The 27,283-nt window shown below is 48.0% G+C and overlaps 1 protein-coding gene across 3 annotated transcripts in view; it reads left to right on the top strand.

The window, feature by feature from the left end:
- Positions 1 to 27,283, top strand: part of VPS13D (vacuolar protein sorting 13 homolog D) — a 438,357-nt gene that overhangs the window by 16,202 nt on the left and 394,872 nt on the right. For all 3 annotated transcript variants that reach the window (XM_073585587.1, XM_073585586.1, XM_073585585.1), the window contains exons 2-8: positions 6,510 to 6,651; positions 12,248 to 12,325; positions 13,409 to 13,599; positions 15,754 to 15,834; positions 16,256 to 16,372; positions 16,834 to 16,938; positions 17,049 to 17,219. In XM_073585587.1, the coding sequence (XP_073441688.1) occupies positions 6,555 to 6,651; positions 12,248 to 12,325; positions 13,409 to 13,599; positions 15,754 to 15,834; positions 16,256 to 16,372; positions 16,834 to 16,938; positions 17,049 to 17,219 (840 nt within the window). In that variant the 5' untranslated portion in view covers positions 6,510 to 6,554. The remainder of the gene's footprint in view (positions 1 to 6,509; positions 6,652 to 12,247; positions 12,326 to 13,408; positions 13,600 to 15,753; positions 15,835 to 16,255; positions 16,373 to 16,833; positions 16,939 to 17,048; positions 17,220 to 27,283) is intronic.

Raw genomic sequence — 27,283 nt, 5'->3', positions numbered from 1 at the left:
GTTACGGCCATCACCTTTCAGGGTTGATATATAGCATTCTATAATGCTGTATATCTGCACCCAACTCGACCTGTAAGAAAAGAAAAATAACTTTTATTATACCCACCTGCGGGCCTCATGCTTGCTTCATGTCGCGCTCCTGCGCAGGCGTACTTGTCTGTCCTGTTGGGGGAAGCGCAAAGTACTGCAGTGTGCAAGTGAGCGGGAAAGGTCTAAAAGCCCTGATGCCTGCGCACTGCAGTACTTTGCTTCGCCCTCAACAGGATAGACAAGTACGCCTGCGCAGGAGCACGATGCCTGTGGAGTCTGTGTGGATGATACAGGGACACGTCATCCACACGAAGCAAGAAGGAAGACGGCATTGCATGAAGATGGGAGACGCAGGACCAAGACCAGCTACACCCATCGGACCGGACCGCCCATCAGACTAGTATCATAAAGGTTATTTTTCTTCTCTTGCAGGTCAGCATTATAAAATACTGTATGTCAGCCCTGAAAGGTGGTGGCTGTAACTTATATCGGCAAAAACTGGTGACAGGTTCCCTTTAACAGAAATAAATAATTGGAAAAGATCACTCTGTAATGACTCTATATAATATGAGTTTCACTTTTTGTATTGAAGAACTGAAATAAATTAACTTTTTGATTATGTTCTAATTTTGTAAGAAGCACCTGTATAGGCCGCGGCCACATGTCTCCTGTGATGTATACGCCCTGACCCCATGGCTCCTGTGGTGAATACGCCGCGACCCCCATTTCTCCTGTCATGTATATGCTCCATCCCCATGTCTCCTGTGATGAGTATACAGCAGTCTTGGTGTTTCCTAGGTGATTTATATACTGCAGATCTCCCAGCTGCTTGAGTTGTATAAATGTAACGTGCGCTGGGATGAATTTCCCACTGTGAGAAGGGTTCAGTGTAATAAACATCTGTTTTTGGTACAACTTACTGCTGCGAGTTCTTTACAAAACTTATCATTGTGAAGAGTCACTGGACCCGATACAAATCTGGAAAAGAAGTTACAAGTAGCAACATCATCCATATCACCTATCATCACAGCCGCACCAAAGAAAAGCAGTTCCAGCCATCACAATAAGGGTAAGTGCACACGTTGAGTATTCGTGTGCAAAATCTGCGCAGGATCCGCAGGTCAAAATCCGCGCATTTTTCCTGCGGATTTATTGCGGATTTTGTGTGGGTTTCGCCTGCGTTTTTACACCTGCAAATTCCTATAATGGAATGGGTGTAAAAACGCTGCGGAATCCGCACAAAGAATGGACATGCTGCGGAAAATAAACTGCTGCGTTTCCGCACGTTTTTTCCGCAGCATGTGCACAGCGTTTTTTTTTCTCTGTAATTTACATTGTCCTGTAAATCACTCGGAAATCTGCAGCGGAACCGCAACGTGTGCACATACCCTAAATGGGGAGTTTATTGTTTCACCAAATGTGTAGCAGGGTAATTTTCAAGTGAATAATTTGCTAGGGTTCCTGAATGATGGTATAAATATGCAAATAGCCCTTGGCAGAAAAAAATGTTCCTCACCCCTGAATTAGGTAAATTAAGTAACATGCGTCTGTATCACGTTTTTGACTCTCTTTGGTGTGTTTTAAATAAATCTGCTTTGTGTTTGATACTTCCTGATATTTGTCTTTGACAAAACTTTGACAGTCATGTGCGGATCACATGAGTTTTCACAGTGGAAAAGGTACTAAAAACGCATGTGTTATTTGCTCGTGGATTTTCCACATCTAATACAATTCTATAGGGAAAATCGTTCCTGTAAGAGAAATTGACATGATGTGGATCTTCTGTTGGGATAGAACCAGTATTCGTCTTCATCTCTCATCTTCATCTGAAAATAAAACCTTTCCGTTTCCTATAATGGAGTCAGTTGTGTGTCAGATATCTTTTCAATGCAGCTACATTCATAGACAGATTTTTAGGACATCCGATCAGTTTTCTAGCAAATTGGACAGATTTCAGTCAGATGAATAGGCCATTTGTACATGTGAAGACATTGGCGGTGTTGCGATTGGTCCGATATCTGTAGATGTAGAGGTTCCTGTAGCCATGCAGGGCGCGTGGACTCCATCATTTGAACTGTGACTTCCTGTGACCACTACACTTGCTTTTGAGATTAATTATTCATTTTACTGTGTCGGGTAGACGTCATAATGAGATGTTCACTGCCCCGCTTCAGAGTGGAGGCTGCGCATTATGCACTGGTGCTTGAAAGTTTGGGAAACCTTCAAAATTTTCTAGATTTGTTCAAAAGTTTTGACCTAAAACTGCATCAGACCTAAAAATGTAGATACAAGAACCAAATCAAAGAAATGAGTTCAAAATATTAGACTTTGTCATTTTTAGATGAAGAAAGTGATCCAATATCATGTGTGTGTGAGTGGCAAAAGAATGTGAACTTTTACGATTATTATTATTGGCCTTCAGCTTGATCTTGAGATATGGTGACTTTATGAATGAACGCTCTGTAGGAAGATCGATCTTGTGCAAGCATAGATAGGTCCACTGGGGTCTTCTCCACTGCTATCTTGATTGTATCAAGCCATCTAGTTGCTAGTCTTCCTCTTCGCCTTGTTCCTTCTATTCTTCCGACCATGATGTTCTTCTCCAGTGATTGTTCTCTTTGTATGATGTGTCCAAGGCAAGTCATAGCTTGATGAACCTTGCTTCGAGTGACATGTCTGCCTTGATTTGTTCTGAAATTGATTTGTTTGTTCTTCTTGCCATACATGCTAATGATAGCATCCTTCTCCAGCATCACATTTCAAAGGCGACGATACTTCTTCTGTCTTGTTTCTTTATCGTCCAGGTTGCACAACCATATGTTACTGCAGAAATAGAGACAATGTACGAGCCATGTCTTTGTTGCCAATGAAATGTTACTCAATTTTTAAGACCTCGTTCAGTGACTTCATTGTTGATTTGCTCCTCGCTATTCTATTGATTTTCCGTGTTATCACTGCATCTTGATTGACCATTGATCCGAGTAGGTTGATGTCTTTTACAACTTCCAGTTCGTCGCCGTCCTTCTCAAATGTGTCTCGTTCGTACCTGGCAGTAGTCAATATCTTTGTCTTCTTTGTATTAAGTAGGAGTCCCATGCTCGAGCTTTCCATGTTGACACTCCCTAATAAGTCCTTCATTCCATCTACGTTTGTTGATATCAATGTTGTCTCGTCTGCTTCTGCATATATGGTAAGGCTAATTTCACATTAGCGTTTTTTTGCGCAGCGCATCGTGCGCAATAGAAATGCATGCAAAAAGCACATCATGCGTTTTTGCATGCGTTTGCATTTTTATGCGCATTCGTTCTCTATGGACTAAAACCAGTGTCTACACATTTTTACGCCAAAAACGCATGCGCATGAAAACGCAGACGAACGCATGTCCATGCGCACGCCTGCGTTCCCATAGACTGTAATGCGTTATTCCGCACATTCCGTGCGCAAGCGTGCACATGCATTTTTTTTACGCCTTTCGGCGGACCCACAAATGCAACAGGTTGCGTCTGGTGCGCCTAGGCGCACACCTTGAAAAACGCATGCGCACGAAAACGCATACGAATGCTTGCAAACGCAAGGCCATGCGCACGCCATGTTAAACTAGGTACGCATGACGCATGCGCATGGACGCGCATGATGCGCTGCGCAAAAAGCGCTAATGTGAAACTAATGTTGAAGAGAAATGGTGACAGGATGCAGCCTTGTTTAGCACCTCGCTCTACTTTGAACCATGCCATATTCTGTTAGAACTGCTGCTTCTTAGTGGATGTATAGGTCCCTAATGATGCTGATCAGATGGTTTGGCACACCAATATACTTCATGGTATGCCAAAATTTCTGGTGATCAGCACAGTCGAAAGCTTTGCTGTGGTCGATGTCCTTGTTGTATTCTTTGGTCTTTTCCATTATTCATCTAATGTTTTCTATTGTTCTTCTGCCTTTTCTGAATCATGCTTTTTCCTCTGGCAGTTCTTTGTTAAAGTAAGGTTGTAGGATCTTCAGTAGTATTTTGCTGGTATTTGTGCAATAGTCTGGAATGTTCCAGTATGTAGCATCACCCTTCTTCGAAATAGGAATAAACAAGGATATTGTCCAATTCTTGGGCCATTTACCGGTTGTCCATATCTGTTGACACAGGTGAGTGATAACCTCTACTGCTGTTTCAGAAGACTTTATTAGCTCTATTGGAATATTGTCTCATCCAGGTGCTTTGTTGCTTGACAGACGCTTTATTGCAGCAATGATTTTGTCTTTCAAGATTTTTGGCTCGCTATCTTTTCCAGACTCAGCTTCTTCCCTATCACAGAGTAGTTCTTGAAGAGCTGCTCCGTGTGTTCTTTCCATCTTTCCTTGATTTGTTCTTGTTCTGTTACCATACCTGAGTATAATCCGAGGCACCTTATTTTGCCACGGAAAACTGTGTAAGCTTATTGACTCGAGTATAAGCCGGGTATGCATTATCCCCTTATCCCTGTCCTGCTATGCGTGGCTCTCCCCCTCCTGTTCTGGTATGTGGCTCCCCCGTTTTGTCCTGGTATGTGTGGCTCCCCCCATCCTGTCCTGGTATGTGGCTTCTCCCTGCCTGTCCTTGTATGTGGCTCCCCCGTTTTGTCCTGGTATGTGTGGCTCCCCCCCCCCCCCCGTCCTTTCCTGCTATGTGGCTCCCCCTGTCCCCCATGGCTCGGCTCCCCCTGTCCCCCATGGCTCGGCTCCCCCTGTCCCGCATGGCTCGGCTCCCACATCTGTTGAGGGCAGATACCCACCCAGGGTCCGGTCCGATGGGTGTCGTGGTCTGGTCCGGCGCCTCCCATCTTCTAGCGATGTCATCCTTGCTTCTGCCGTGGCTCCTGCGCAGGCGTACTTTATCTGCCCTGTTGAGGGCAGAGCAGAGTACTGCAGTGCGCAGGCGCCGGGAAAGGTCGGAGAGGTCCGGCGCCTGCACACTGCGGTACTTTGCCTTGTTGAAGTACGCCTGCAGAGGAGCCACGGCAGAAGTAAGGAGGAGGAAGTCATCGCTAGAGGATGGAAGGCGCCGGACCGGACTGCGACACCCATCGGACCGGACCCCGGTGTGAGTATAATCTAACTTGTTTTTCTTTCAGGTTACATTGAGGGCTTATCTACAGCATTACAGAATGCTGTAGATAAGCCCCTGATGGCGGTGGCCGCATCTCATAGGCCAAAAATGAGGTGACATATTCCCTTGAAAGATTCCAAAAATGGAGGCGTCCCTCACACACTCTAGGCATTTTTCATGAGCACGGTTTTAAGGCGTTATATATTGGATGCAGTTGTGTGAATTGTGCTCTGGATAAAACCTCATGTCACATACGGTGGGTGTCTGCTGGTTTATACAGCCAAAACTTGCCTCTAATAGTAGCAATCAGAGCTATCCTTGATTTCTTCTGTTTATCTCCTAAAATGCCGCTTTCTAACTCTGACAGTGCCAGTTAAAGGGGGCCTGTCATTTCAGTCGCCCATCGCCCACTACCCACCCTCCTGCCATGTTAGCTGTTACTCCTGTCGCTGCCATTTTGGCACTTATGTGCAGCCTGGACATTTTTACTATATTCTGTGATCAAATGATTGCAAAGTTGAGTTCCTTAAGAGACCAAAACATGCAAATCTTTTTAAAAATAAAATTAATTGACATAAAAGTTTTAATTGCTCCTCTCTTCCTCATTTAAAAATCAAGTAAAAACTAAACATGCCTGGTGTTGCCACTTCTGTAAAAGTCAGAGCTGTCAAAATATGAAAATTAATTAACCCAAATGGGAAACGCTGTAAAGCGACGAAAAATTGAAATGCTGGGATTGATGATTTTCAGTGGCTGCAATATCCTTCAAAACTGCAATAAAAGTGTGCAAGATGTCATATGTGCTCCAAAACTGTGTCAATAAAAACTATGGCTCAGTGAGCAAAAAGCAAGCATCTATTTAAAAAAAAATAGTAACACAAATTAATTTTTTTTTTAATTTTTTTTTTTTACAGATTTCAAAATATTTTATTTTACTAACAAAAAAGTAAAGAGGCGTGACGCCACAGATTTTCTAATTCTTGACAAGCTGTGACATTACCTAAGTCAGAAATCTCACTCTGGTCCTTGACTGGAGTAAAATTTCTTGCATAGCACACGGAGGCACGCACCAGCCATCAGACACTAGAGATCCATGAGGAGGCGCTCACCACTCCACCACTCTCCCTCATCAATCACCGGTCTCAATGAATTGTGGCCTTGATGGATGAATAGAATTATCCAAAACTTCAACTCCTGTCGCAAAGTACAATCCCTTATACGACTGTGTTGATGGAAAAGTAAAAATGTTCTGGCTCTCGGAACAAAGGGAAGAAACATTTTAAGGTGCGGAAGGAAGGAATGAATAAGGAAGGAATTACTTTTTCTGCATTTTGTATGTTTAGTTTTGGATTACTCTTGTTCTCCTAAAAGATAATTGAACTTATACAGCTTTTTTTCTCTTTAGGCATCCACTATGAGCACATGATAGGAGAAGCCCCACGGAGTGGCCATGTTGGAGAGGTTGGTAGCCTGGGTTTTGAACACCTATTTGGGCAAATATGTCAACAACCTGAACACAGACCAGTTGTCTGTAGCCCTGCTGAAAGGTAAAATGTGATTGTGTCTGTCTTCTGTGTATGCTAATCAATGATCTCCCTTCCTGCCCGCCCATGTGTCTCCCATCCTGCCCCCCCTGTGTGTCTCCAATCCTGCCCCTTGTGTGTCTCCCATCCTGCTCCCCATGTCTTCTATACTGCCCCCCATGTGTCTTCCATCCTGTCCCCATATGTCTCCCGTCCTGCCCCCCGTGTGTCTCCCGTCCTGCCCCCCCGTGTGTCTCCCGTCCTGCCCCCCCGTGTGTCTCCCGTCCTGCCCCCCCGTGTGTCTCCCGTCCTGCCCCCCCGTGTGTCTCCTGTCCTGCCCCCCCGTGTGTCTCCCGTCCTGCCCCCCCGTGTGTCTCCCGTCCTGCCCCCCCGTGTGTCTCCCGTCCTGCCCCCCCGTGTGTCTCCCGTCCTGCCCCCCCGTGTGTCTCCCGTCCTGCCCCCCCGTGTGTCTCCCGTCCTGCCCCCCCGTGTGTCTCCCGTCCTGCCCCCCCGTGTGTCTCCCGTCCTGCCCCCCCGTGTGTCTCCCGTCCTGCCCCCCCGTGTGTCTCCCGTCCTGCCCCCCCGTGTGTCTCCCGTCCTGCCCCCCCGTGTGTCTCCCGTCCTGCCCCCCCGTGTGTCTCCCGTCCTGCCCCCCCGTGTGTCTCCCGTCCTGCCCCCCCGTGTGTCTCCCGTCCTGCCCCCCGTGTGTCTCCCGTCCTGCCCCCGTGTGTCTCCCGTCCTGCCCCCCCGTGTGTCTCCCGTCCTGCCCCCCCGTGTGTCTCCCGTCCTGCCCCCCCGTGTGTCTCCCGTCCTGCCCCCCGTGTGTCTCCCGTCCTGCCCCCCCGTGTGTCTCCCGTCCTGCCCCCCCGTGTGTCTCCCGTCCTGCCCCCCCGTGTGTCTCCCGTCCTGCCCCCCCGTGTGTCTCCCGTCCTGCCCCCCCGTGTGTCTCCTGTCCTGCGCCCCCGTGTGTCTCCCGTCCTGCCCCCCGTGTGTCTCCCGTCCTGCCCCCCCGTGTGTCTCCCGTCCTGCCCCCCCGCGTGTCTCCTGTCCCGTCCCCCGCGTGTCTCCCGTCCCCCGCGTGTCTCCTGTCCTGCCCCCTCATGCGTCTCCCGGCCTGCCCCCCCCCCTGTGCGTCTCCCGCCCTGCCCCCCCGTGCATCTCCCGCCCTGCCCCCCCGTGCGTCTCCCGTCCTGCCCCCCCATGCGTCTCCCATCCTGAGAGTCCATTAAGCCTCTTATGTGAGTCCATGGTCAGGTAGCCTTTGAGCAGCTAGTCCGGGCATCCACACTTCAGGGCCCTATTGACTATCTTGGCCCTGACTGACCCCAAAAGACTCCTGACCTGTCAAAGGAGCCTCAGATCTGAGATGCCCTAGACCAGCCGTCTGTCTCCCTACTCGTTTCCTCTTTTACGATTCATCAGGGTAAGAAAAAATGCACTTGTCAACTCCAACAGGACTGGGGTGCAGCAGATATGGTAGCCTATGTGCTAGTGCACACTGGTTATTTATCACATGGCCTCAGGCCACCTGGTAACAATCGCAGCATGTGCTATTCTGCTCCAAAAAAGTGGTTTGGTACCGTGTTAGCCAGTAGAAAAAAATATATAAAGTGCTCTCAGTGAGAGAAACTAAATAGGAATCTTGTGGGTATGATACCTTTTAATGGCTAACAAAAATTAGTGAATGATGTTACAAAGCAAGCTTTCGAGACAACTTACATCACTTCATCAGGCTGATATTACAAAATATTTGAAGAAGCCTCATTTATATACAGTGGAGAGCACAGACATGGTGTGATACATGGACATTTCAATAAGCAAACAATGAGCTTGAAGAGAGAATCCTTAATTAGGTAAGATTTCAATAAACAAACAATGAGCTTGAAGAGAGAATCCTTAATTAGGTAAGATTAGATAGGTGGTGTGAAAGTTCTGTGAGATCAAAGGGCTATTTGGAGGAAATAGCTCAGATATGGTAATGCGTCATAAAACCTCCTGACAGATTTTGTCCTGTGTGAATAGAATCAAAGATTGTAATGAATTTATGTTCCCACACCCTGAGATGTTTCTGTGATTCTGTTCTTAATACAACTGACTACATCATCAAAGAGGCACACGGACATCTGATGGATATACAGTACTACACCAAACTGGATGATGACCCAACTCCAAAATATCTGAGGGAGCTGAAAAGAGTCATCAAATGTCTATGTACAGACCCCATAAACCTTCTGGACTTTATACCCGAGAATCCAAGGATGGGAACTTTCTATATGCTTCCCAAGATTCATAAGCCAGGCAACCCAGGGAGGTCAATCATCTCAGGGGTGGGAACACTCACTGAAAAAATCTCAGGGTGGGTAGAAAATATCCTCAAGCCTCTGGTAAGGAAGACAGCCAGCTATGTACAGAACACTACAGACCTGCTGAATAACCTATCCACGATAGGTCCCCTCCCTGACAGCACTATCTTAGCCACCATGGACGTCGAATCCTTATATTCCAACATCTCACACGAAGATGGACTAACCGCCTGCCGAATGTTTTTTGAGGCCAATGGGATCTCCTCCGAGTCTGTAATAGCACTTACCAGATTCATCCTCACACACAATTTTTTCTCTTTCGGTGAGGAGCTATACCTACAATGCACCGGCACCGCTATGGGAAGTAAAATGGCACCCCAGTACGCTAACCTCTTCATGGCTAAACTGGAAAATGACTTTTTAACATCCTGCTCCATTAAACCCTTAGCCTATTTCCGTTACATCGATGACATCTTAATAATCTCGACTGAGCCTGAACAATAACTTCTACATTTCAATGACACATTCAACAAATTTCATCCAACCATAAACTAGACATTGGACCACTCAAAAACAAAAATCAACTTCCTAGACACCACCATAAAAATCCAAAATGGTTAATTCCAAACATCAGTGTATCGGAAACCAATTGACCGTCCCACATACCTCAAATGGGACAGCTTGCATCCTAAACACCTTAAAAAGTCCATTGTCTACAGCCAGGCCCTCAAATATAACCGTATCTGTTCCAGTCCAAAGGACAGGGATGAACACCTAATCCAGCTTAAAATGTCATTTTTAAATCAAGGTTACCATCCCACCTCCATTGATGATCAGATCGTTAGGGCCACAAGGATCCCTAGAAGTCAAGTACTTCAATACAGAAAAAAAGAGGAAAATCATACCGCTGGTAGTGACCTACAACACAAAGCTTGACATACTGAGAAAAATGGCTAAGAACCTTCACCATATCCTACACAAGGATGACCGGTTAAAAATACTATTCAAAGACTCCCCTGTTTTGAATTTGCTTTCTGGCCTACCTTTGGTTACTAGTGAAGGTAGTGGAGCTGGTTATAATGACAGAGGGGTCGCGAGTTCTCTTTCCGGGCTCCCCCTGGTGGTTACTGGAGGTAATGGAGCTGATCTAATTAACAGAGGCCTGCGACCTGATAATGAGGAGGTTGACTGGACATCTGGAGTTTCTGACTGGATTTAAGACCGCCGACTCCCTCTATCCCTGCTGGTGATTTTTTCCTGCCTCCTGAGGTCTTAGTTTCCAGCTCAGTACCTGCATGCTCAGCTAAGTCTTCTTTTGCTATTGTTCACATTTGATCTGGTTTTGTGTGTTCAGCCAGCTCCGGCTGGGGCTGTGCTGAATTTCCATCCTTATGTTACTGCTTGTGCCAGTTTGTTTTTGTCCCTTATTAGATTGGCCTCTTTTTGCTCTGATTTCAGAATATACCAGAGTGCTGATATAGTGGGCGAAGTCTAGTGACTTCAGTATTTTTCTATCAGATAGATAGAAAAGATAGACAGATTTTTTTGCGTGATTGCAGACAGAGTCTTTCCTTTCCTGTCCTGTCTAGTTAGTGTGGGCCCCATCGTTTGCTCAGTCTATTTTCCTACCTGCGTTTGTGTTTTCATCTTGTCTCCGACAATATATGTTTGTGGGCTATCTATTCCTTTGGGGTCTGCTCTGGGGCAGTTTAGATTTCCCCTTTCTTGCTTTAGGCTTATTTAGTTCTCCGGCTGTGTCGAGGCGTCTAGGATCATCGTAGGTACGCTCCACGGCTACTGCTAGTTGTGTGGATAGGATCAGGGGTCTGCAATCCGCTTAGTTACCAACCTCTCTGGTTTTCTGTGGCTTAGCTTGGTCTTGCTTTCCTCCTCGGTGACCCAATCATAACACCCCCTCTTGCTATGTTACAGGCAACCTCCCAATCTAAGAAACATCATTATCCGAAGTTCAATGCCCTCAGATTCACCCAGAGGATCATATCCTTGCATTGGGAGAAGATGCAAAACCTGCATTCATATAGAGACCAAAGACAAAATCCAAATCCCCAACACACAGCAGGACTATAAGATCGCTGGGACATTCACATGTTCCTCTTCCAATGTGTTGTATTTAATTCAGTGCAATTTATGTCCTGTGGGTGGCCTCTATGTTGGAGAAACAGGACAGAGACTGAGAGCAAGGATGAGGTCTCATCGTCATACAATTACAGACAAAAAAAAACCAAAACATTTACCTGTGGCCAAACATTTCTGTGATCCAGGACACAACATAATCAATATGAAAGTTGTCATTTTAAAAGGCAATTTTAAATCACAGAAACATCGCAGGGTGTGGGAATATAAATTCATTACAATCTTTGATTCTATTCACACAGGTCTCAATCTGTCAGGCGGTTTTATGGCCCATTACCATATCTGAGCTATTTCCTCCAAATAGCCCTTTGATCTCACAGAACTTTCACACCACCTATCTATTCTTACCTAATTAAGGATTCTAATTTCAAGCTCATTGTTTGCTTATTGAAATGTCCATGTATTACACCATGTCTGTGCTCTCCACTGTATATAAATGAGGTTCCTTCAAATATTTTGTTATATCAGCCTGATGAAGAGACGTAAGTTGTTTCGAAAGCTTGCTTTGTAACATCATTCACTATTTTTTGTTAGCCATTAAAAGGTATCATACCCACAAGATTCCTATTTTGTTTCTATGTATTTTATTCTGCTCCAAGTAACAGGCCAGACTAGTGCAAGTATATAGCATGCAACTCCTGTACGCCGCTGCTGCTCGGACACAACAGGGGACATGATAAATCCTCAATTTAAGGATGTGACTGGTCCGAGGAGTTCAACGCTTTTCTGACCCTAACCTAGTTCTCATTGGCTTCCATCATTGTGTATTGGGCAGTGCCAGTCGCAGAATAACAGCCGCATCTTATGGAGGCTGCTGTGGAGAGGCTGCGGCTGCACATTCCAAGCTTGTCCGGTCTATGGCGACTCTAAGCTTATATATGGGGCACAGATATGATCAGGACTGATCACCAGAGGACTGGAAAGGATTGGAAGCAGCAGGCATTCCCACAGCACAGTATCAGAAGTGTATTGCCAAATCGCTCTATAAACCTTCCTGTCATTACTGCTAACTGCATGCCCTGTACTGGATATATCCTGTTAGTGGTTTAACCTTACGTGAGCCGAGTCACTTTCAGGGTGGTTAGTTCTATAAGAAGGCGAGGATGACAATGCAGATAATTCCTCACATCTGTTACCTAATCCTTCTGTCGATGTGTCCATAGGGGCGGTGGAGTTGGAGAACCTGCCCTTAAAAAAAGATGCCTTGAAAGAGCTGGAATTACCCTTCGAAGTAAAAGCAGGTATTGTATGAAATGTGATCGCCGGGCGTATGAGATCAGTGACCATCCTGCTCGTAATGTGACAAGGGAAAACTGTGACCTTCACGGTGCGCACAGCTGACATTAAGTTGACACAGTTTGACGTCATATTTGTGAAGATTTGTGACCATAAGAACCTAGAGAGGCCATTTGCACAGAGGCTTGGTGTTAAGAACTATGAGGACATTTTGTACTGCCAGGTACACAAAAGTCAAAGAGAATCTGTCACCAGGTTTTTGCCACCTAATTTGAGATCCACATAATGTAGGGGCAGAGACCTTGATTCCAGCAATGTGTCCATTTCTGAGCTGCTTGCTGTAGGTTTGATAACTTCCTGCTGATAAAACTGTGATTTTATCACTAGACGACTAGTAAACCTGCTGCTATGTAGTCCTCCAAATTCATGGGCCCTGTATAACCCCAACCCCACCAATGGACATATTCTGACCTATGTGCAGTGTACACAGAAAGCTGCCAATCAGTGGTTTGGCCGGGGTTATACAGAGCTCAGCATTCAGAAAACTGGTACGTCTGCAGCAGAGAAAAATGTGATTTTAGCAAAACTCCATCTAGCAGCCCAATAAGTGACACATCACTGAAATCAGGGTCTCTGCCCCTATATCACGCTACTCTCAAATGGGGCAGCAAAAACCTGGTGACAGACTACCTTTAAGGAGTAATCGAAGCATGAAATCATGTCTGTACCTAGTTACATGTGCACTGCCCCCACCTGTTTTCTCAGACATCGCAGCCCCCTATCTACTTCCGTCATCCCACTATTATCTAACCTTATCCCACACTCCTGTGATTAAACCTTTACTGACAGGATGATACATACACACCACTGCATGTGGCAGCATCCGAGATATTCTGACCATGGATGGTATCATCTGATCGGTGGGGATGCTGGGCGTCACACCCCCACCAATCAGATATTGATGGCCTTAACCATAGATTGTGACTATCCATAGGAAAGGCTATAATAATAGTGGCCAAACCCTTTCAATGCGAAAATCCACATTATAATGGTGCCCCGAGTTCAGTACATCCACCATTTTCTTCTAGGCTTTATTGGAAAGATAAGAATCCAGATCCCTTTTTATCGGCCACATTTGGATCCTTGGGTCATTTCCATCTCTCGGCTTCATCTGGTTGGATCCCCTGACAAACAAGAAGACTTTGACGAGTTGAGGGAAAAGTTATTGGAGTTCGCACACAAGAAAGCTCTGCTGAAAGCGTTGGAGGAGAAATGGAAGGTAAGTGAGGGTTGACCATATCGACTGGATCTTCATAAACCATTTCCATCCAAACATATCTCATCTTAGGCAGTAGGACCGCTGGGACCCCCATCAATATTGAGAATGCGCCTATGTACTCTCTCTTTAAGGGTTTTCTTATTTTAAAGATAATTACTCTATAGGGATGCAAAAAAGAAAGAAATAGACCAACTGAGCACTTAGGCCCTGTGCACACGGTGCAGATTCTGTGCAGTTCTGCAGCAGATTTGGCCCTGCAGAACCGCAGCAGAAAAGCAACAGAACAGCACGTGATGCACAGTACCATTTAAGGCTATGTAAAACAAAAAAGGCTGTGCACATGCTGCAGATTTTTCTGCACAGATTTGGTGCAGAATAAAAGAAGCAGCATGTCGCTTCTTTTGTGCGGTTTTGCTGCAGTTTTCCACCTGCTCCATTATAGAAATCTGCAGGTGGAAACTGCAGGGGAAATCCGCACAAAAACTGCACTAAATCTGCACTAAAACTGCAGGTAAAACGCAGGTCATTTTACCTACAGATTTAGCAAAATCTGCGCGGAAAATTCCACAGCAGAATCCGCACCGTGTGCACATAGCCTAAGGCTGTGTGCACACGCTGCGGATTTTGCTGCGGCTCCGCAGCGGTTTTGGCCGCTGCGGACCCGCAGCAGTTTCTGCTGCGTTGTACAGTACCATGATTCCCTATGGGAATCAAAAACCGCAATGCAGACGGTGCGGAATTTTCAGCGCGGATTATCTGCGGTTTTCAATCCGCAGAAAGAATTGACATGTCAATTCTTTCTGCGGATTCCCCTGCGGTTTGCCATCTCCTCCATTTGAGGAGATGGAAAACCGCAGGGCAAAACCGCAGAGCAATCCGCAGGTAAAACCGCAGGTCTTTTGACCTACAGATTTAGCAAAATCTGCGCGGAAAATTCCACAGCAGAATCCGCACCATGTGCACATAGCCTAAGGCTGTGTGCACACGCTGCGGATTTTGCTGCGGCTCCGCAGCGGTTTTGGCCGCTGCGGACCCGCAGCAGTTTCTGCTGCGTTGTACAGTACCATGATTCCCTATGGGAATCAAAAACCGCAATGCAGACGGTGCGGAATTTTCAGCGCGGATTATCTGCGGTTTTCAATCCGCAGAAAGAATTGACATGTCAATTCTTTCTGCGGATTCCCCTGCGGTTTGCCATCTCCTCCATTTGAGGAGATGGAAAACCGCAGGGCAAAACCGCAGAGCAATCCGCAGGTAAAACCGCAGGTCTTTTGACCTACAGATTTAGCAAAATCTGCGCGGAAAATTCCACAGCAGAATCCGCACCATGTGCACATAGCCTAAGGCTGTGTGCACACGCTGCGGATTTTGCTGCGGCTCCGCAGCGGTTTTGGCCGCTGCGGACCCGCAGCAGTTTCTGCTGCGTTGTACAGTACCATGATTCCCTATGGGAATCAAAAACCGCAATGCAGACGGTGCGGAATTTTCAGCGCGGATTATCTGCGGTTTTCAATCCGCAGAAAGAATTGACATGTCAATTCTTTCTGCGGATTCCCCTGCGGTTTGCCATCTCCTCCATTTGAGGAGATGGAAAACCGCAGGGCAAAACCGCAGAGCAATCCGCAGGTAAAACCGCAGGTCTTTTGACCTGCGGTTTCACCTGCGGATTTTACAAAATCCGCGCGGATGAATCCGCACCTAATCCGCAGCGTGTGCACACAGCCTTACTCTCCCTCCCCAAGTCCAGATCTGCTACTTGTTGATCGGCTGCAGCGGTGCCATCATGTCGATAGCTCAGCGGCTCATGCTGTCTACATGGACAGCGCTGATGAGCTCAGTGATCATCTGCATCGCTGTAGCCTCTGCAAGTGTATGGAAGTTATGCAAACATTGAATTACACTAGTTCCGCACTCTCCTGAGATTGTGTCTTTGAATGAAGAAATGGGACCAGGCTTTTTATGACTTTCCTGCAGGTTATCCAACATTAGAGAATTCGGTGACTGAGATTTCTACCTACTGGGTACTTGTCACTTAAGGGTCCTATGAATCCTTATACTTCAGCTGATGTTTAAGATTTTCCACATTGTGTTCCCTACTAATCCATTCTGACCTTTGTGCCGTTTCTCCATATTTTTCTCGCACGCTTTTTGCAGAGCGAACAGGAGCAGAAGGGAGAATCCTACTGGTATTCTGTCACGGCCTCCATTGTGACCAGAATTGTGGACAACATTGAAGTAAGTGGAGAAATGTCCTCAAGCCTTTATCTCTCATCACCTACTGCTACCTAAAAACTGGCCCCTGGAGTTGTCCTGAGGGTCAGCATTCATTGAAATCCCATCTGTCACCCAGGGGTTGTGTATGCATATTATGACACTAGAGTCCCTGGCTGCGCCATTAGAAGTCACTGTGCATGGGCCACCTCCAGGCTGGATGGCATAGGTGAGGGATGAGACAGGCTGCAAACACTGGGCCCGATAAGGGCAGTGAGACTCCCCATATGTTGAATGTAGGAGACAACAGGTAAATGGTGGATATTCACTCTTAACTTTTTCGTTGACCACCCAACATTCGGTTTATGTGATGTGAGCAGTGTGGCTTCCATGTATAAAGGTCCAGCTCTTACATTAATGCGCAATTGTCTTTATACTGTTCCAGCTGAAAATTCAGGATGTCCATTTGAGATTTGAAGATGGTGTCACTTATCCTTCCCGTCCATTTGCCTTTGGAGTTTGCATCAAAAACGTTTCTGTACAAAACGCCAGTCATGAGCCGGTAAGAGAACACAGAGGGTTGTGGTCGGATCCTTGCTGTCTGTTTGTTTTACCCCTGACTCTTACAGAAGGCTTTTCATTACATTTGTTACCTGGCTCTGCTGATTCCCATTCATTTAGTCGTCCGGCTTAAGCTGCATTTACACTGAATGATAATTGTGAGCAAGTTTTCTTAATAATGCTCGTTTCACGATAATCTTGCAGTGTAAACAAGCCGCCGATCACATGATCTTTTGTACAGTGCAAAAGATCATCATTTTCGGCAGCCGAGAACAATGGCAGCCTAAGTGCACTGAGCGGATCTATTAGTGATCATTCAGTGCGCATCATTTACTTTGCGCTGTCTGTATAAACAGACTATCAAACGATTGCCAGTTGGTAAGTGTTTACCGATTGGTGGTCATTTAGTGCCACCGATCGGACCATGTAAATGGAACCTTAACAACATTAACCCTTTTGCAGGTGGAGAGATTTATACGAAATAAACAACTGGAAATTGAGGATTTTAGCATATACTGGGATGTTCACAGCACTCTACTGGGTGACCTTCCTCCGGGGGAGCTTCAGGTATACAGAACACAATCAATAATTAGATAATGTTGTTTTTTTATGGTTACACCAAGAACATGTAGAACATATTGAAACCCGATAGTGAAATGTCTCTATTTGATTCTCAGGACGCAATGGACAAAAGCATGGAGAGTCGTGAGCACCAGTATATCCTAGAGCCCGTGTGCACCTCAGCACTCCTGAAAAGAAATTGCTCCAAAGAGCCGCTGCGGTCACGGCAGCAGCCACGGATAGAGTGTGACATATGTTTGAAGACCATACCACTGACTCTTTCACAGGTAAATGTGTGTGATATATTTCCACGTCACGACTGGTATTATAAAGGGGCATCTGTCAGAAGGTCTCTTCTCTCAAATATTTACTTGTTCTTGGGAAACGATATTCATTGAGTAGAGATGAGCGACTTTGCCTCTGGGAGGGTCGAGTCGGGCAGACCACCCGACTTTACTAAAAGTCGAGTCGAATGAAATCGGCCGACTATCGGAAAAAGTCGTAGTTTCGACCGAAACCCGACCCCAGTGCAAGTCAATGGGGAATAAAAGTCGGCAGTGAGTGGAGGACAGTAAACACACCTACAGTGCCCATTTCAATGGCAACGACATCAATCCTTATTACTTAAGCTTGTCAACCTTAATTTACTTTATAATAATAGTAACGCATTGAAAACTGGGGGTTATTTGGCTAAAGTAGTGGGGGGGGGGGTACAGCCCAGTTAGGGAGGTGGAAAAACTGGCATATGTTGAGGTGTAGACTGGACGTTAAGCAGCTGCAAATGGAGGAATTGGAGAAGTCAGAGGAAGAGGAGGACAGAGCGAGCCATTTTGCTGGCAACCTAAGTGTCATCAGGGGAAGGTGGTACAAAATCCTTTGAAACCCAGGCATGGTTCATTTTAATGAAGGTGAGATCACCTACATTTTGGGTCGACAGCTGAGTCCTTCTTTCTGTCAGGATTGATCCATCAGCACTGAAGACTCTTTCTGATAGCACACTACCAGCAGGGCAAGTGAGCTCCTGTAAGGCATATTGTGCCAATTCAGGCCAGGTGTCCAGTTTACACGCCCAGTAGTCAAAGGGGAATGAACTGTGAGGGAGAACATCGATAGGGGAGGAGAGGTAATTTTTAACCATAGTTGACAACTGCTGTCTCCTGTCTGTTGCAATCGATTCAGTATTACCAGTCGTGTGAGCGTTACTCGAGAAATCAGTCCACAACATGGTCATGAAACCCCTGTCTCCAACGCCACTTCGGCTGTGTGCACCACGAACACCTCTTCCATGTTGCCCAGTATGGCTCGTAGTAGAACCTGCACCGCTGCTGTGTGCTGGGAATGGTAAGGTTTACCTGAGTTGCTTGTTTGTTCGCCAATATTAGCTCTAGGTTCTCCTGTGGCATGATGTTCTGTAATTTGCCTTTATAGCGTGGATCGAGGATGCTGACCAACCATTAGTCGTCATCCTTCATAATTTTAGCAATGCGGGGGTCCCTTTTTAGGATCCGCAAGAGGTAATCACACATGTGGGCCAATGTTCCAGGTGTCAATGATGCAATGCCAGTGGTGGGTGGAGGAGCATTTTCTGCCAAATCCACATCTCTCCAGTCACGCACAAAAACCCTGTACCTGACCTTGGCAAGCCAACATTTTCTCTTGCCCACTGAGAAGCATCCTCTTCCCCAAAATAATCATCCCCCTCATCCTCCTCCTCCTCCTCCTCCTCTTTTTCCTCCACCTCATCCAGGACAGTTCCCTGATCAGACAATGCCTGACTGTCATCAAGGCTTCCCTCCTCCTCCTCCTCTTCCGCTGCAGACGCCTGATCCTTAATGTGCGTCAAAGTTTGCATGAGCAGACGCATAAGTGGGATGCTCATGCTTATGATGGCGTCGTCTGCGCTTACCAGCCGTGTGCATTCCTCAAAACACTGAAGGACTTTACAGAGGTCTTTCAGCATTGACCACTGCACGCTCGACAACTCGATGTCTGCCCTCATACTGCCTGCCCGTGTATCCTCCCACAAATGCATTACAGCCTGCCTCTGTTCGCACAGCCTCTCAACCATGTGCATGGTGGAGTTCCACCTTTTTGCAAAGTCTATGATTAGGCGGTGCTTGGGGAGGTGGAGCGATCGCTGCAGCCTCTGCATACGACTGGAGTCTACGGGCGATCGACGTCTGTGCGAGCACCGTCTTCGCACCTTATGGAGCAGGGCTGGTAACTCCGGATAATTATTTATGAAGCACTGCACCACCAGGTTCAAGGTGTGAGCCAGGTAAGGTATGTGTTTGAGTTTTGCCAGGGCTATGGCCGCCACAAAATTACGTCCGTTATCACTGACTACCTTGCCTGGCTCAAGATGTAGACTGCCCAGCCATGACTCAGTTTCTCGCTTCAAATAGTCGGCCAGTACCTCCGCGGTGTGTCTGTTGTCGCCCAAAGACATCATCTTTAAAACAGCCTGCTGACGCTTACCACTAGCTGTTCGACAGTGGGACACCTCGTGTGCATCACTGGCAGCTGCGGATGGAGTGCTCGTGCGACTGCGCTCTGTCAACGAGCTTTCGATTCTGGAGGAGGAGGCGGAGGGTCGGACGCCAACAGCCAACTGTTGCCTATACCGTGGGCTTGGCAGCACTGTCCCACCGCCGCTGTCCCCTGTGGACCCTGCATCCACCACATTCACCCAGTGCGCAGTGGTGGACACGTAACGGCCCTAGCCATGCCTACTGGACCATGCATCTGTTGTGAGGTGCACCTTTCCACTCACTGATTGAGTGCATGGACAATGCGGTCTTTCACATGCAGGTGGAGGGCAGGGATGACTTTTCTAGAAAAGAAGTGCCGACTGGGTAGGTCATAGTGTGGGACAGCGTAGGCCATGAGCTCTCGGAACGCTGCACTTTCAACCAAACGGAAGGGCATCATCTCTAATGAGATCAGTTTGGCAATGTATGCGTTCAAAGACAGTATACGCGGATGAGAGGATGAGTACTTTCTTGTCCTACTCAGAGTCTCTGCTAGGGTGAGCTGGACTTGAGAGCTGCATATGGTGGAACTAGCGGTGGACATGGCGGACTGAGAGGTGGTTGGTGATGGCTTAGGCCGCTTTCACACTTCAGGCTTTCGGTATCCGGCATGGTGCGGCGAAAAACCGGACTGCCGGATCCGGCGCTTGTTACGACCAGATCCGGCTTTTTCCCCATGCTGTATCATTGCTGCCACATTGCGCCGGATGGCAATGCAGCGAGTCCGGTTTTTTCCGGATCCGGAGAAAATAGCCGGTCAGGCATCTGGAAAAAACGTTGCATGCAACGTTTTTTCCCAACGCCTGACCGTTTTTTCGCACTGCGCATGCCCGGAAACCTTCTCTGCCAGGAATATATCCGGCAGAAAGAAGGATCCGGTGTCTGCGTATGCGGCCGGATCCGGTAGTCCGGTTTTTGGCCCCCCCATACCGGATACCGAAAGCCTGAAGTGTGAAAGCGGCCTTAGATGCAGTGTTTTGTTGGAAAAACATTGTGATTCCCTGACTGCTTTGGCCTTGCGACGACACCTCAACATTTCTTGCTGGTGGTGTCTTAACCAGTGGGGTTACAGTGGGGGAAGCGATGTATTGTTGCTGGCTACCTTCAGTCGGAACAGGTGCACGTGTGCTACCTGAGGTTTAGTAGTCCATCCATGCTTGCAAGTGCATTGTGTTTACATGTCTAAGCATGCAACTGGTATTCAAATTTCGGAGATTTTTACCTCGGCTAAAGGTCCTTCCGCACTTCTTACAGATAACCTTTGCCTCATCAATAGGATTTTGGTCAAAAGTGCCACACTGCACTCTTCCTACTATGGTAAAAATTTTCAGGCCTTGCACGCTGTGCTAATTTGACCGTCTGGCCAAGCTGTCCTGCAACTCTTGTTTTTTTAACACGTTTTTGGACTGCTACGGGCCTGCCAGACAACCGCACCTGCGATGTCGATGCCTGCTGAGGATCCTCCTCCTCTTCTGAGCTATTGCCAGCGGCACCCTCTTCCCCCAATGGATGCCAATCCAGGTCAACAACTGGGTCATCCATCACCTCTTCAATTTCATCTGCACCTTCCTCTGTGTCACCGTGTAAGGTGGTATAGTATGTGGGAAGGGGCACCTGAGTTTCATCAAGGTCATAATCTGGCTCAGTAGACTGCGAGGGCAATGCAGTGCTCTGGGTGAATGTACCGGCAGAATCATATTGCACTGCCTGTGCATCAGTGCACTCCATGTCATATTCATCTTGCATTGGGGAATTCATGATTTCACTTGATTACTCAGGCATGGTATGTGAAGAGAGCTCCATGGAGTAATCTGTAGTGTGGCCTGCCGCATCCTTCACTTTTGGTGGGGGTGAAGGACACAAGGAAAGGTGTTGTTCCTGACCAGGAGCCTGCACTGACGACTCAGTGCTTGCAGTTTTCGAAACTTCAGAAGAGGAGGCGATAGAGCTGGAGGCTGTTTTGGCAATGTAAGCCAAAACCTGTTCCTGATGTTCCGGCTTTAAAAGTGGTTTACCTACTCCCAGAAAAGGGAGCCTTCCAGGCCTTCAGGAGCCAGACGATGACGCAGGCTCAACACCTTCTGCCTTAGGTGCTATTGTGCTTTTGGCATAACCTGCAGATGCACCACCACCACCATCAGTACCAGCTGGCCCCCCCGCCCACGTCCGCGGCCTCTTCCACCATACTTCCTCATGTTTGGTAAAATGTACCAAAAATACCAGCAGATATATGGTACTGTATGAGGAGCGTACAGCTGTATACGGTGTAGGGAAAAATGTAAATCTCCGTATATATTTCCGTAGTCACACACAGACGCTCACTCAGATTTCACCGTAATACAAACAGCAGATATATGGTACTGTATCAGAAGCGTACAGCTATATACGGTGTAGGGGAAAATTTAAATCTCCGTATTTATTTCCAGAGTCACACACAGACGCTCTCCCAGTATGGATTTCACCGTAATACAAACAGCAGATATACGCTGCTGTATGAGGACCGTACAGCTGTATACGGTGTAGGGAAAAATTTAATTCTCCGAATATATTTCCGGAGTCACACACAGACGCTCACTCAGTCTGTATTTGACCGTAAGGCAAACAGCAGATATACGGTACTGTTTCATAAGCGTACAGCTGTATGTATACGGTGTAGGGGAAAATTTAAATCTCTGTATTTATTTCCGGAGTCACACACAGATAGTCAGCATGTATTTGTCCGTGATACCAGCCGGTACACGGTAGTGTGTAAGGAGCGTACAGCTGTGTACGGTGTGGGGAAAAAATGAATGGTCGGTAACTGTGCAGAAAAAAGAATAAAAGTATTAGTGCTTTGTAAAAAGCAGTCTGCACAGCAGTGTACACACAGCAATACAGCTATCAGGCAGCCTAATATCCAGCGCTGCTGCACACAAGAAAATCCTCCCCTGTCACTGCACAGTAACTGTACAGCACAATTGCTATCAGCACAAGCACATAAGAACTTCTTAGATCTTATTTACAGCCCTAACTCTCTCCCTACTGATAAACAGCGACCTCTCCATACTGTTAAGATCGGCAGAAGTAAAATGGAGGTTGGCGTTCAGAGCTTTTATAGACACTATGACGCCCCCAAAAGCAAGCCAATCACTGCAATGCCCTTCTGTACGATGGTGGTGGACGTGTCACATGTCATCTCGTGCCCACAGTGTACGTCCTTGCTCATTGGCTGAAAAAAAGACACCTGCAAGCATTCTGGGAAATCTGACTTTGGTGCTGTTTTTAACGACCGCATGGCCGACTTCACGCTATGGTCGGGTTTCGGTCGGCGACACTCACACCATGGTCGGGTGCCGGTCGGCGAAACCCGACTTTGGCAAAAGTCGGCAACTTATGAATCTGGCTGACCTGTTTCGCTCAACTCTAGCATTGAGCAAAGGTGAGCAGATTTTTTGCTCCTGTCTTGATTATATTATTAAGTGATGCATTTAGACAAACCAATTATAAAAGTGATTATGGGAACACTTCTCAACCTGATGCCCTCGCTCAATCATGTTTGGTTCAGCTATGCATGTCTATTTTTTGGGCTGCGGTCTCTAGGAGGCGCGCGCTGCGGTCTCTAGGAGGCTGACACTAGGCAAAAAAAAGTTAGCTCCTCCTCAGCAGTGTTCACCCAACCAACTGTCACAAAGCTCGATAGTTTTATCTTAATGCCAGTAGTAGGCAGACCTCGATCTGATCCGAGAATCCCGTCTTTTTTCTCCTTGGATAACCCTGTTGTGTGTTGTTAATCTTTTCCCTTTTTCAGATTCTCCTCTTCAGGGTAACAGGATGTAGTCTCGCCCTGTTTTCCCAAACTAGTGAACGAGAGAACAGTGTGGTCCCGTCCACATTGTCCACTCTCTGGTCTGCGAGGCAGGACCTTTAACCCTGACACTTTAAGAGTGTCTCAGGGTGGATTGTGGCAGGCGATCATTTGCCTGTTGCCCACCCTCAGCCTCCACTTCTCAGGGTCAACCTTACAACCTTTTCGTGGTCCCAAAGAAAGATGGCTCACTCTGTCCGATCCTGGATCTCAATCTCCTGAACAAGCGGGTACGCCTCCACCATTTCCGGATGGAATCCCTCTTCTCAGTAATTGCCTCCATGGAGCCCGTGAAGCGATGGCCGGGGAACACCACAGTGCAGGGAGAATACGGTACACAAGATGAGGTGCAAACAACAAAGGGTAAATTTATTGGAAGGCAAGGAGTGAAGTAGATAAGGAAGGTGCAAACAGGGATATGCAGTGGCAAAAGTTAATTTCTTTCTCGCTTCATTGGGGGACACAGGTTACCATGGGTGTATGCTGCTGTCGCTAGGAGGCTGACACTATACAAATAAGAAAAAGTTATCTCCTCCCCAGCAGTATACACCTACCGACAGGCCCAAATTACCTCAGTTTTTGCTTAGTGTCTGAAGGAGGCGGACCTGGATCTAACACCAGATCCGCAGTATTTTTTCTTTTCAGGTTTTGTGTGTGTTATTAATCTTTTCACCTTTATTTTTCAGATACAGCCCGTCGGGTAACAGGGTGCAGAATGCTCACCCTGTTTTCCCACATTTAAGCGACCGAGAGAGCAGTGTGGTGTCACCCGCATCGCCTACTCTTGGATCCGCTGGCAGGACTTTGTCCCCTGTCCCCCATAAGGGTGTTCCAGGGCGACTCTCGGTGGCCAGTCCTTGCCTATTCCCCTCCTCACCCCTCTCCTCGGAGAGGGCTGAGAGGAAGACGGTGGTCACCGATGGTGGCCTTCCCCCTTATTCTTAAGGGGTGACACCGTCTTCTGCGCCATCGGTACACGGTGCGGGAAGGAGGATTGTTTTCCCAGGACCCTCTTCCCTGAGGGCTCCTGATGTCATCCTCAGCTATGAAGAGGAGCCGGATTCAAGAGACAGGTAGTAGGCCTCCCCCTCCCCCAACTGCTAAGCCCCTGCAGCACCCACCAGTAAGCCACTGCAGCCCCTGCTTCTCCTCCATTCAGATTCAAATTCCGCGCCTTTTTCTTCACATAGTGCACGCTGTCCGACATTTTTTTCTTACAACCCTCTTCCTCTGGGCTGTTCTCCGGTTTGGTCACCCCCCCTCCGGCCCTTCGGGCATGCCTCCTGGCCGGCGTCAGCCAATCGGCGCCTTCCTTTCATTCTCCAGCGCCGGGCCCGTCCCCCTGCCTATTCCTATGTCCCGTCTCTCCCTTTACTTTCATAGCACACTGGCCACGCCCCCTCCGTTCCCTTTCTGCTCGTCCTGCAGTCCTTCCACCATGTCGGCGCCTCAGGACTTCTCTAACGCCTGGGATGAGAGCAGTCCCCCACCTCCTGAGTGGGCCGTTGCCATGTCCCAGTCGGTTTCAGGTCTGACCGTTGCCATGTCTCAATCGTTTTCAGATCTCACCAAAATCTCACAGTCCCTGGTACAGGTCCTGGAACGTATGCCACATCCCTCTGCTGCCACCAGTGCTCCGAACACCTCTCACGGTGACTCGCAAGCACCTGACCATGACCTTCCCTGGGACAGATCAGGAGAATGGACTAGGAAGCGGACTCTGTCTAGCTCTTCCTCAGATTCGGCAGCACCAAGGGTGCCCCTCTCTGCCCGTTCCCCCTCCTCGGAGGCGGATGTTGGATCAGACGTAGCCTTTCTCTTCCTTAGGCGGATCCTCTCAACAGGACCGTCCGTCCGCTCAGGGAGAAAGAAGAAAACCTTCCTTCAAACCTGCCCCTCGCTGGAGGTCTAGGAGCCGCCCCTCTAAGCCCTCCGGTTCCCGGTTCTCGCGGCCACAGATTTTCCTCTAAATGACGGGTCACCCCCACCTGGGAATCTTTCCAGGGTGGGAGGCAGGCTTCTTCTTTTCAAGGAAACTTGGTTGGCGACGGTCGACGACGCCTGGGTTAAGGAGGTTGTCACATCAGGCTAAAAAATAGAATTTTCCTCGCCCCCAAAGGGACGTTTCTTCCTTTCTCGTCCACTAAAACGGCCCTCTTGTGCCCCAGGGCTTTCCCAGGCTGTCTCGTCTCTCCTAAACTCAGGAGTAATCGTACCCGTTCCTTGGCACGAACGGTTTTCCGGTCTTTACTCAAACCTGTTCGTAGTCCCAAAAAAGGACGGCGCCCTTCGACCTATCTTGGACCTCAAGTAGTTGAATCGTCACCTTCGGGTTCGCCATTTTCGAATGGAGTCCTTTCGCTCAGTGATCGCCTCCATGGAACCGGGGGAATATCTTTGCTCTGTGGACATTCAGGACGCTTACTTGCATGTTCCTGTTTGTGTGCAGCATCAGAAGTTCCTCAGATTTGCCATACAGGAGTGCCATTATCAGTTCACAGCTCTCCCATTCGGTCTGGCGTCCGCCCCCAGAGTCTTCATGAAGATCATGGCGGCGGTCATGGCCATCCTTCATTCAAAGGGGATTCTTATAATCCCTTATCTCGACGATCTCCTGATCAAGGGTCCATCTCGCCGAGACTTCAATCACAGCCTCCGGATCACTCTGGACACGCTGCATCGCCTTGGCTGGATAGTCAACAAAGAGAAGTCTACCCTGATCCCAACTCAGCGTCTTGTATTTCTGGGCATGGAATTCGACACCAGCCAAGCTCGAGTTTTCCTTCCAAAGAAGAAAATTTCTTCCCTCCGACAGGAGAGCAAAGCCCTAAAGCGCCCGGTCCCTCTTTCCGTTCGGCTCTGCATGAGAGGCCTACGGAAGATGATTGCTTCCTTCGAAGCATTGCCGTATGCCCAGTTTCACTCCCGCCCTCTCCAGCTGGCCCTCCTGTCTGCTTGGGACAAGACGACATCCTCCCTGGACCGTCCAGTGCTTCTGCCTCTCAAGGTGAGGCAATCCCTAACCTGGTGGATGTTTCCCACCTCGGTCCTACACGGGAGATCCTTCCTTCCCATTCGATGGCAGGTCATCACCACCGATGCCAGTCTCCTGGGTTGGGGAGCGGTTTTTCTCCAACTCACGGCGCAGGGCTGCTGGGATGCTCAGGAAGCTCTCTTACCAAATAATCTCTTGGAGATCAGGGCAATGTTTCTTGCCCTCATCCGCTGGCAGCCCATCCTCGCGGGGAAGCCGGTCCGCATCCAGTCTGACAACGCCACGGCCGTGGCGTACATAAACCACCAAGGCGGAACTCGCAGCAAGCTGATCATGCTGGAGGTGGCAAAGATTCTACGTTGGGCGGAAAGCCATGTTCTTGCCATATCAGCCGTACTCATTCCAGGTGTGGACAACTGGGAAGCCAAGTTCCTGAGCCGTCAGGGGCTCGTGTCAGGCGAGTGGGCTCTCAACCTCGACGTCTTTCACCAAATTTGTCTGAGGTGAGGCTTTCCGGACGTCGACCTCATGGCATCTCGAGTAAACCACAAGGTTCCCCAGTACGTAGCCAGGTCTCTGGATCCGATGGCTATCGGTTGCGATGCTCTGGTAGTCCCGTGGTCCCAGTTTCGCATGCCTTATCTGTTCCCACCTCTTCCCCTGATCCCAAGAATCGTGAAAAAGATAAAGGCAGGAGGGGTTCCCGTTCTGTTAGTAGCTCCAGATTGGCCACGAAGGGCCTGGTATGCGGGGCTAGTAAACATGCTCTCGGACGTCCCCTGGAGACTTCCAGACCGTCCGGATCTTTTATCGCGGTCCTGAGAGACGCAGGTTTTTCCCACAAGGTCATCCAGACCATGATTAAGGCAAGCAAGCCGGTGTCATCTCGCACCTATCACACATGTTGGAAAGCCTTTTTTCGGTGGTGTGAGGACAACAGTGTGTTTCCTATGACTTTTTCTCTTCCTTCTGTTCTGGGTT

Source organism: Dendrobates tinctorius, unplaced genomic scaffold (assembly GCF_039654945.1).
Source record: "Dendrobates tinctorius isolate UK_male_01 unplaced genomic scaffold, ASM3965494v1 ptg000086l, whole genome shotgun sequence".
NCBI lineage: Eukaryota > Metazoa > Chordata > Amphibia > Anura > Dendrobatidae > Dendrobates > Dendrobates tinctorius.
This window is presented reverse-complemented; position numbering and strand designations above follow the sequence as displayed.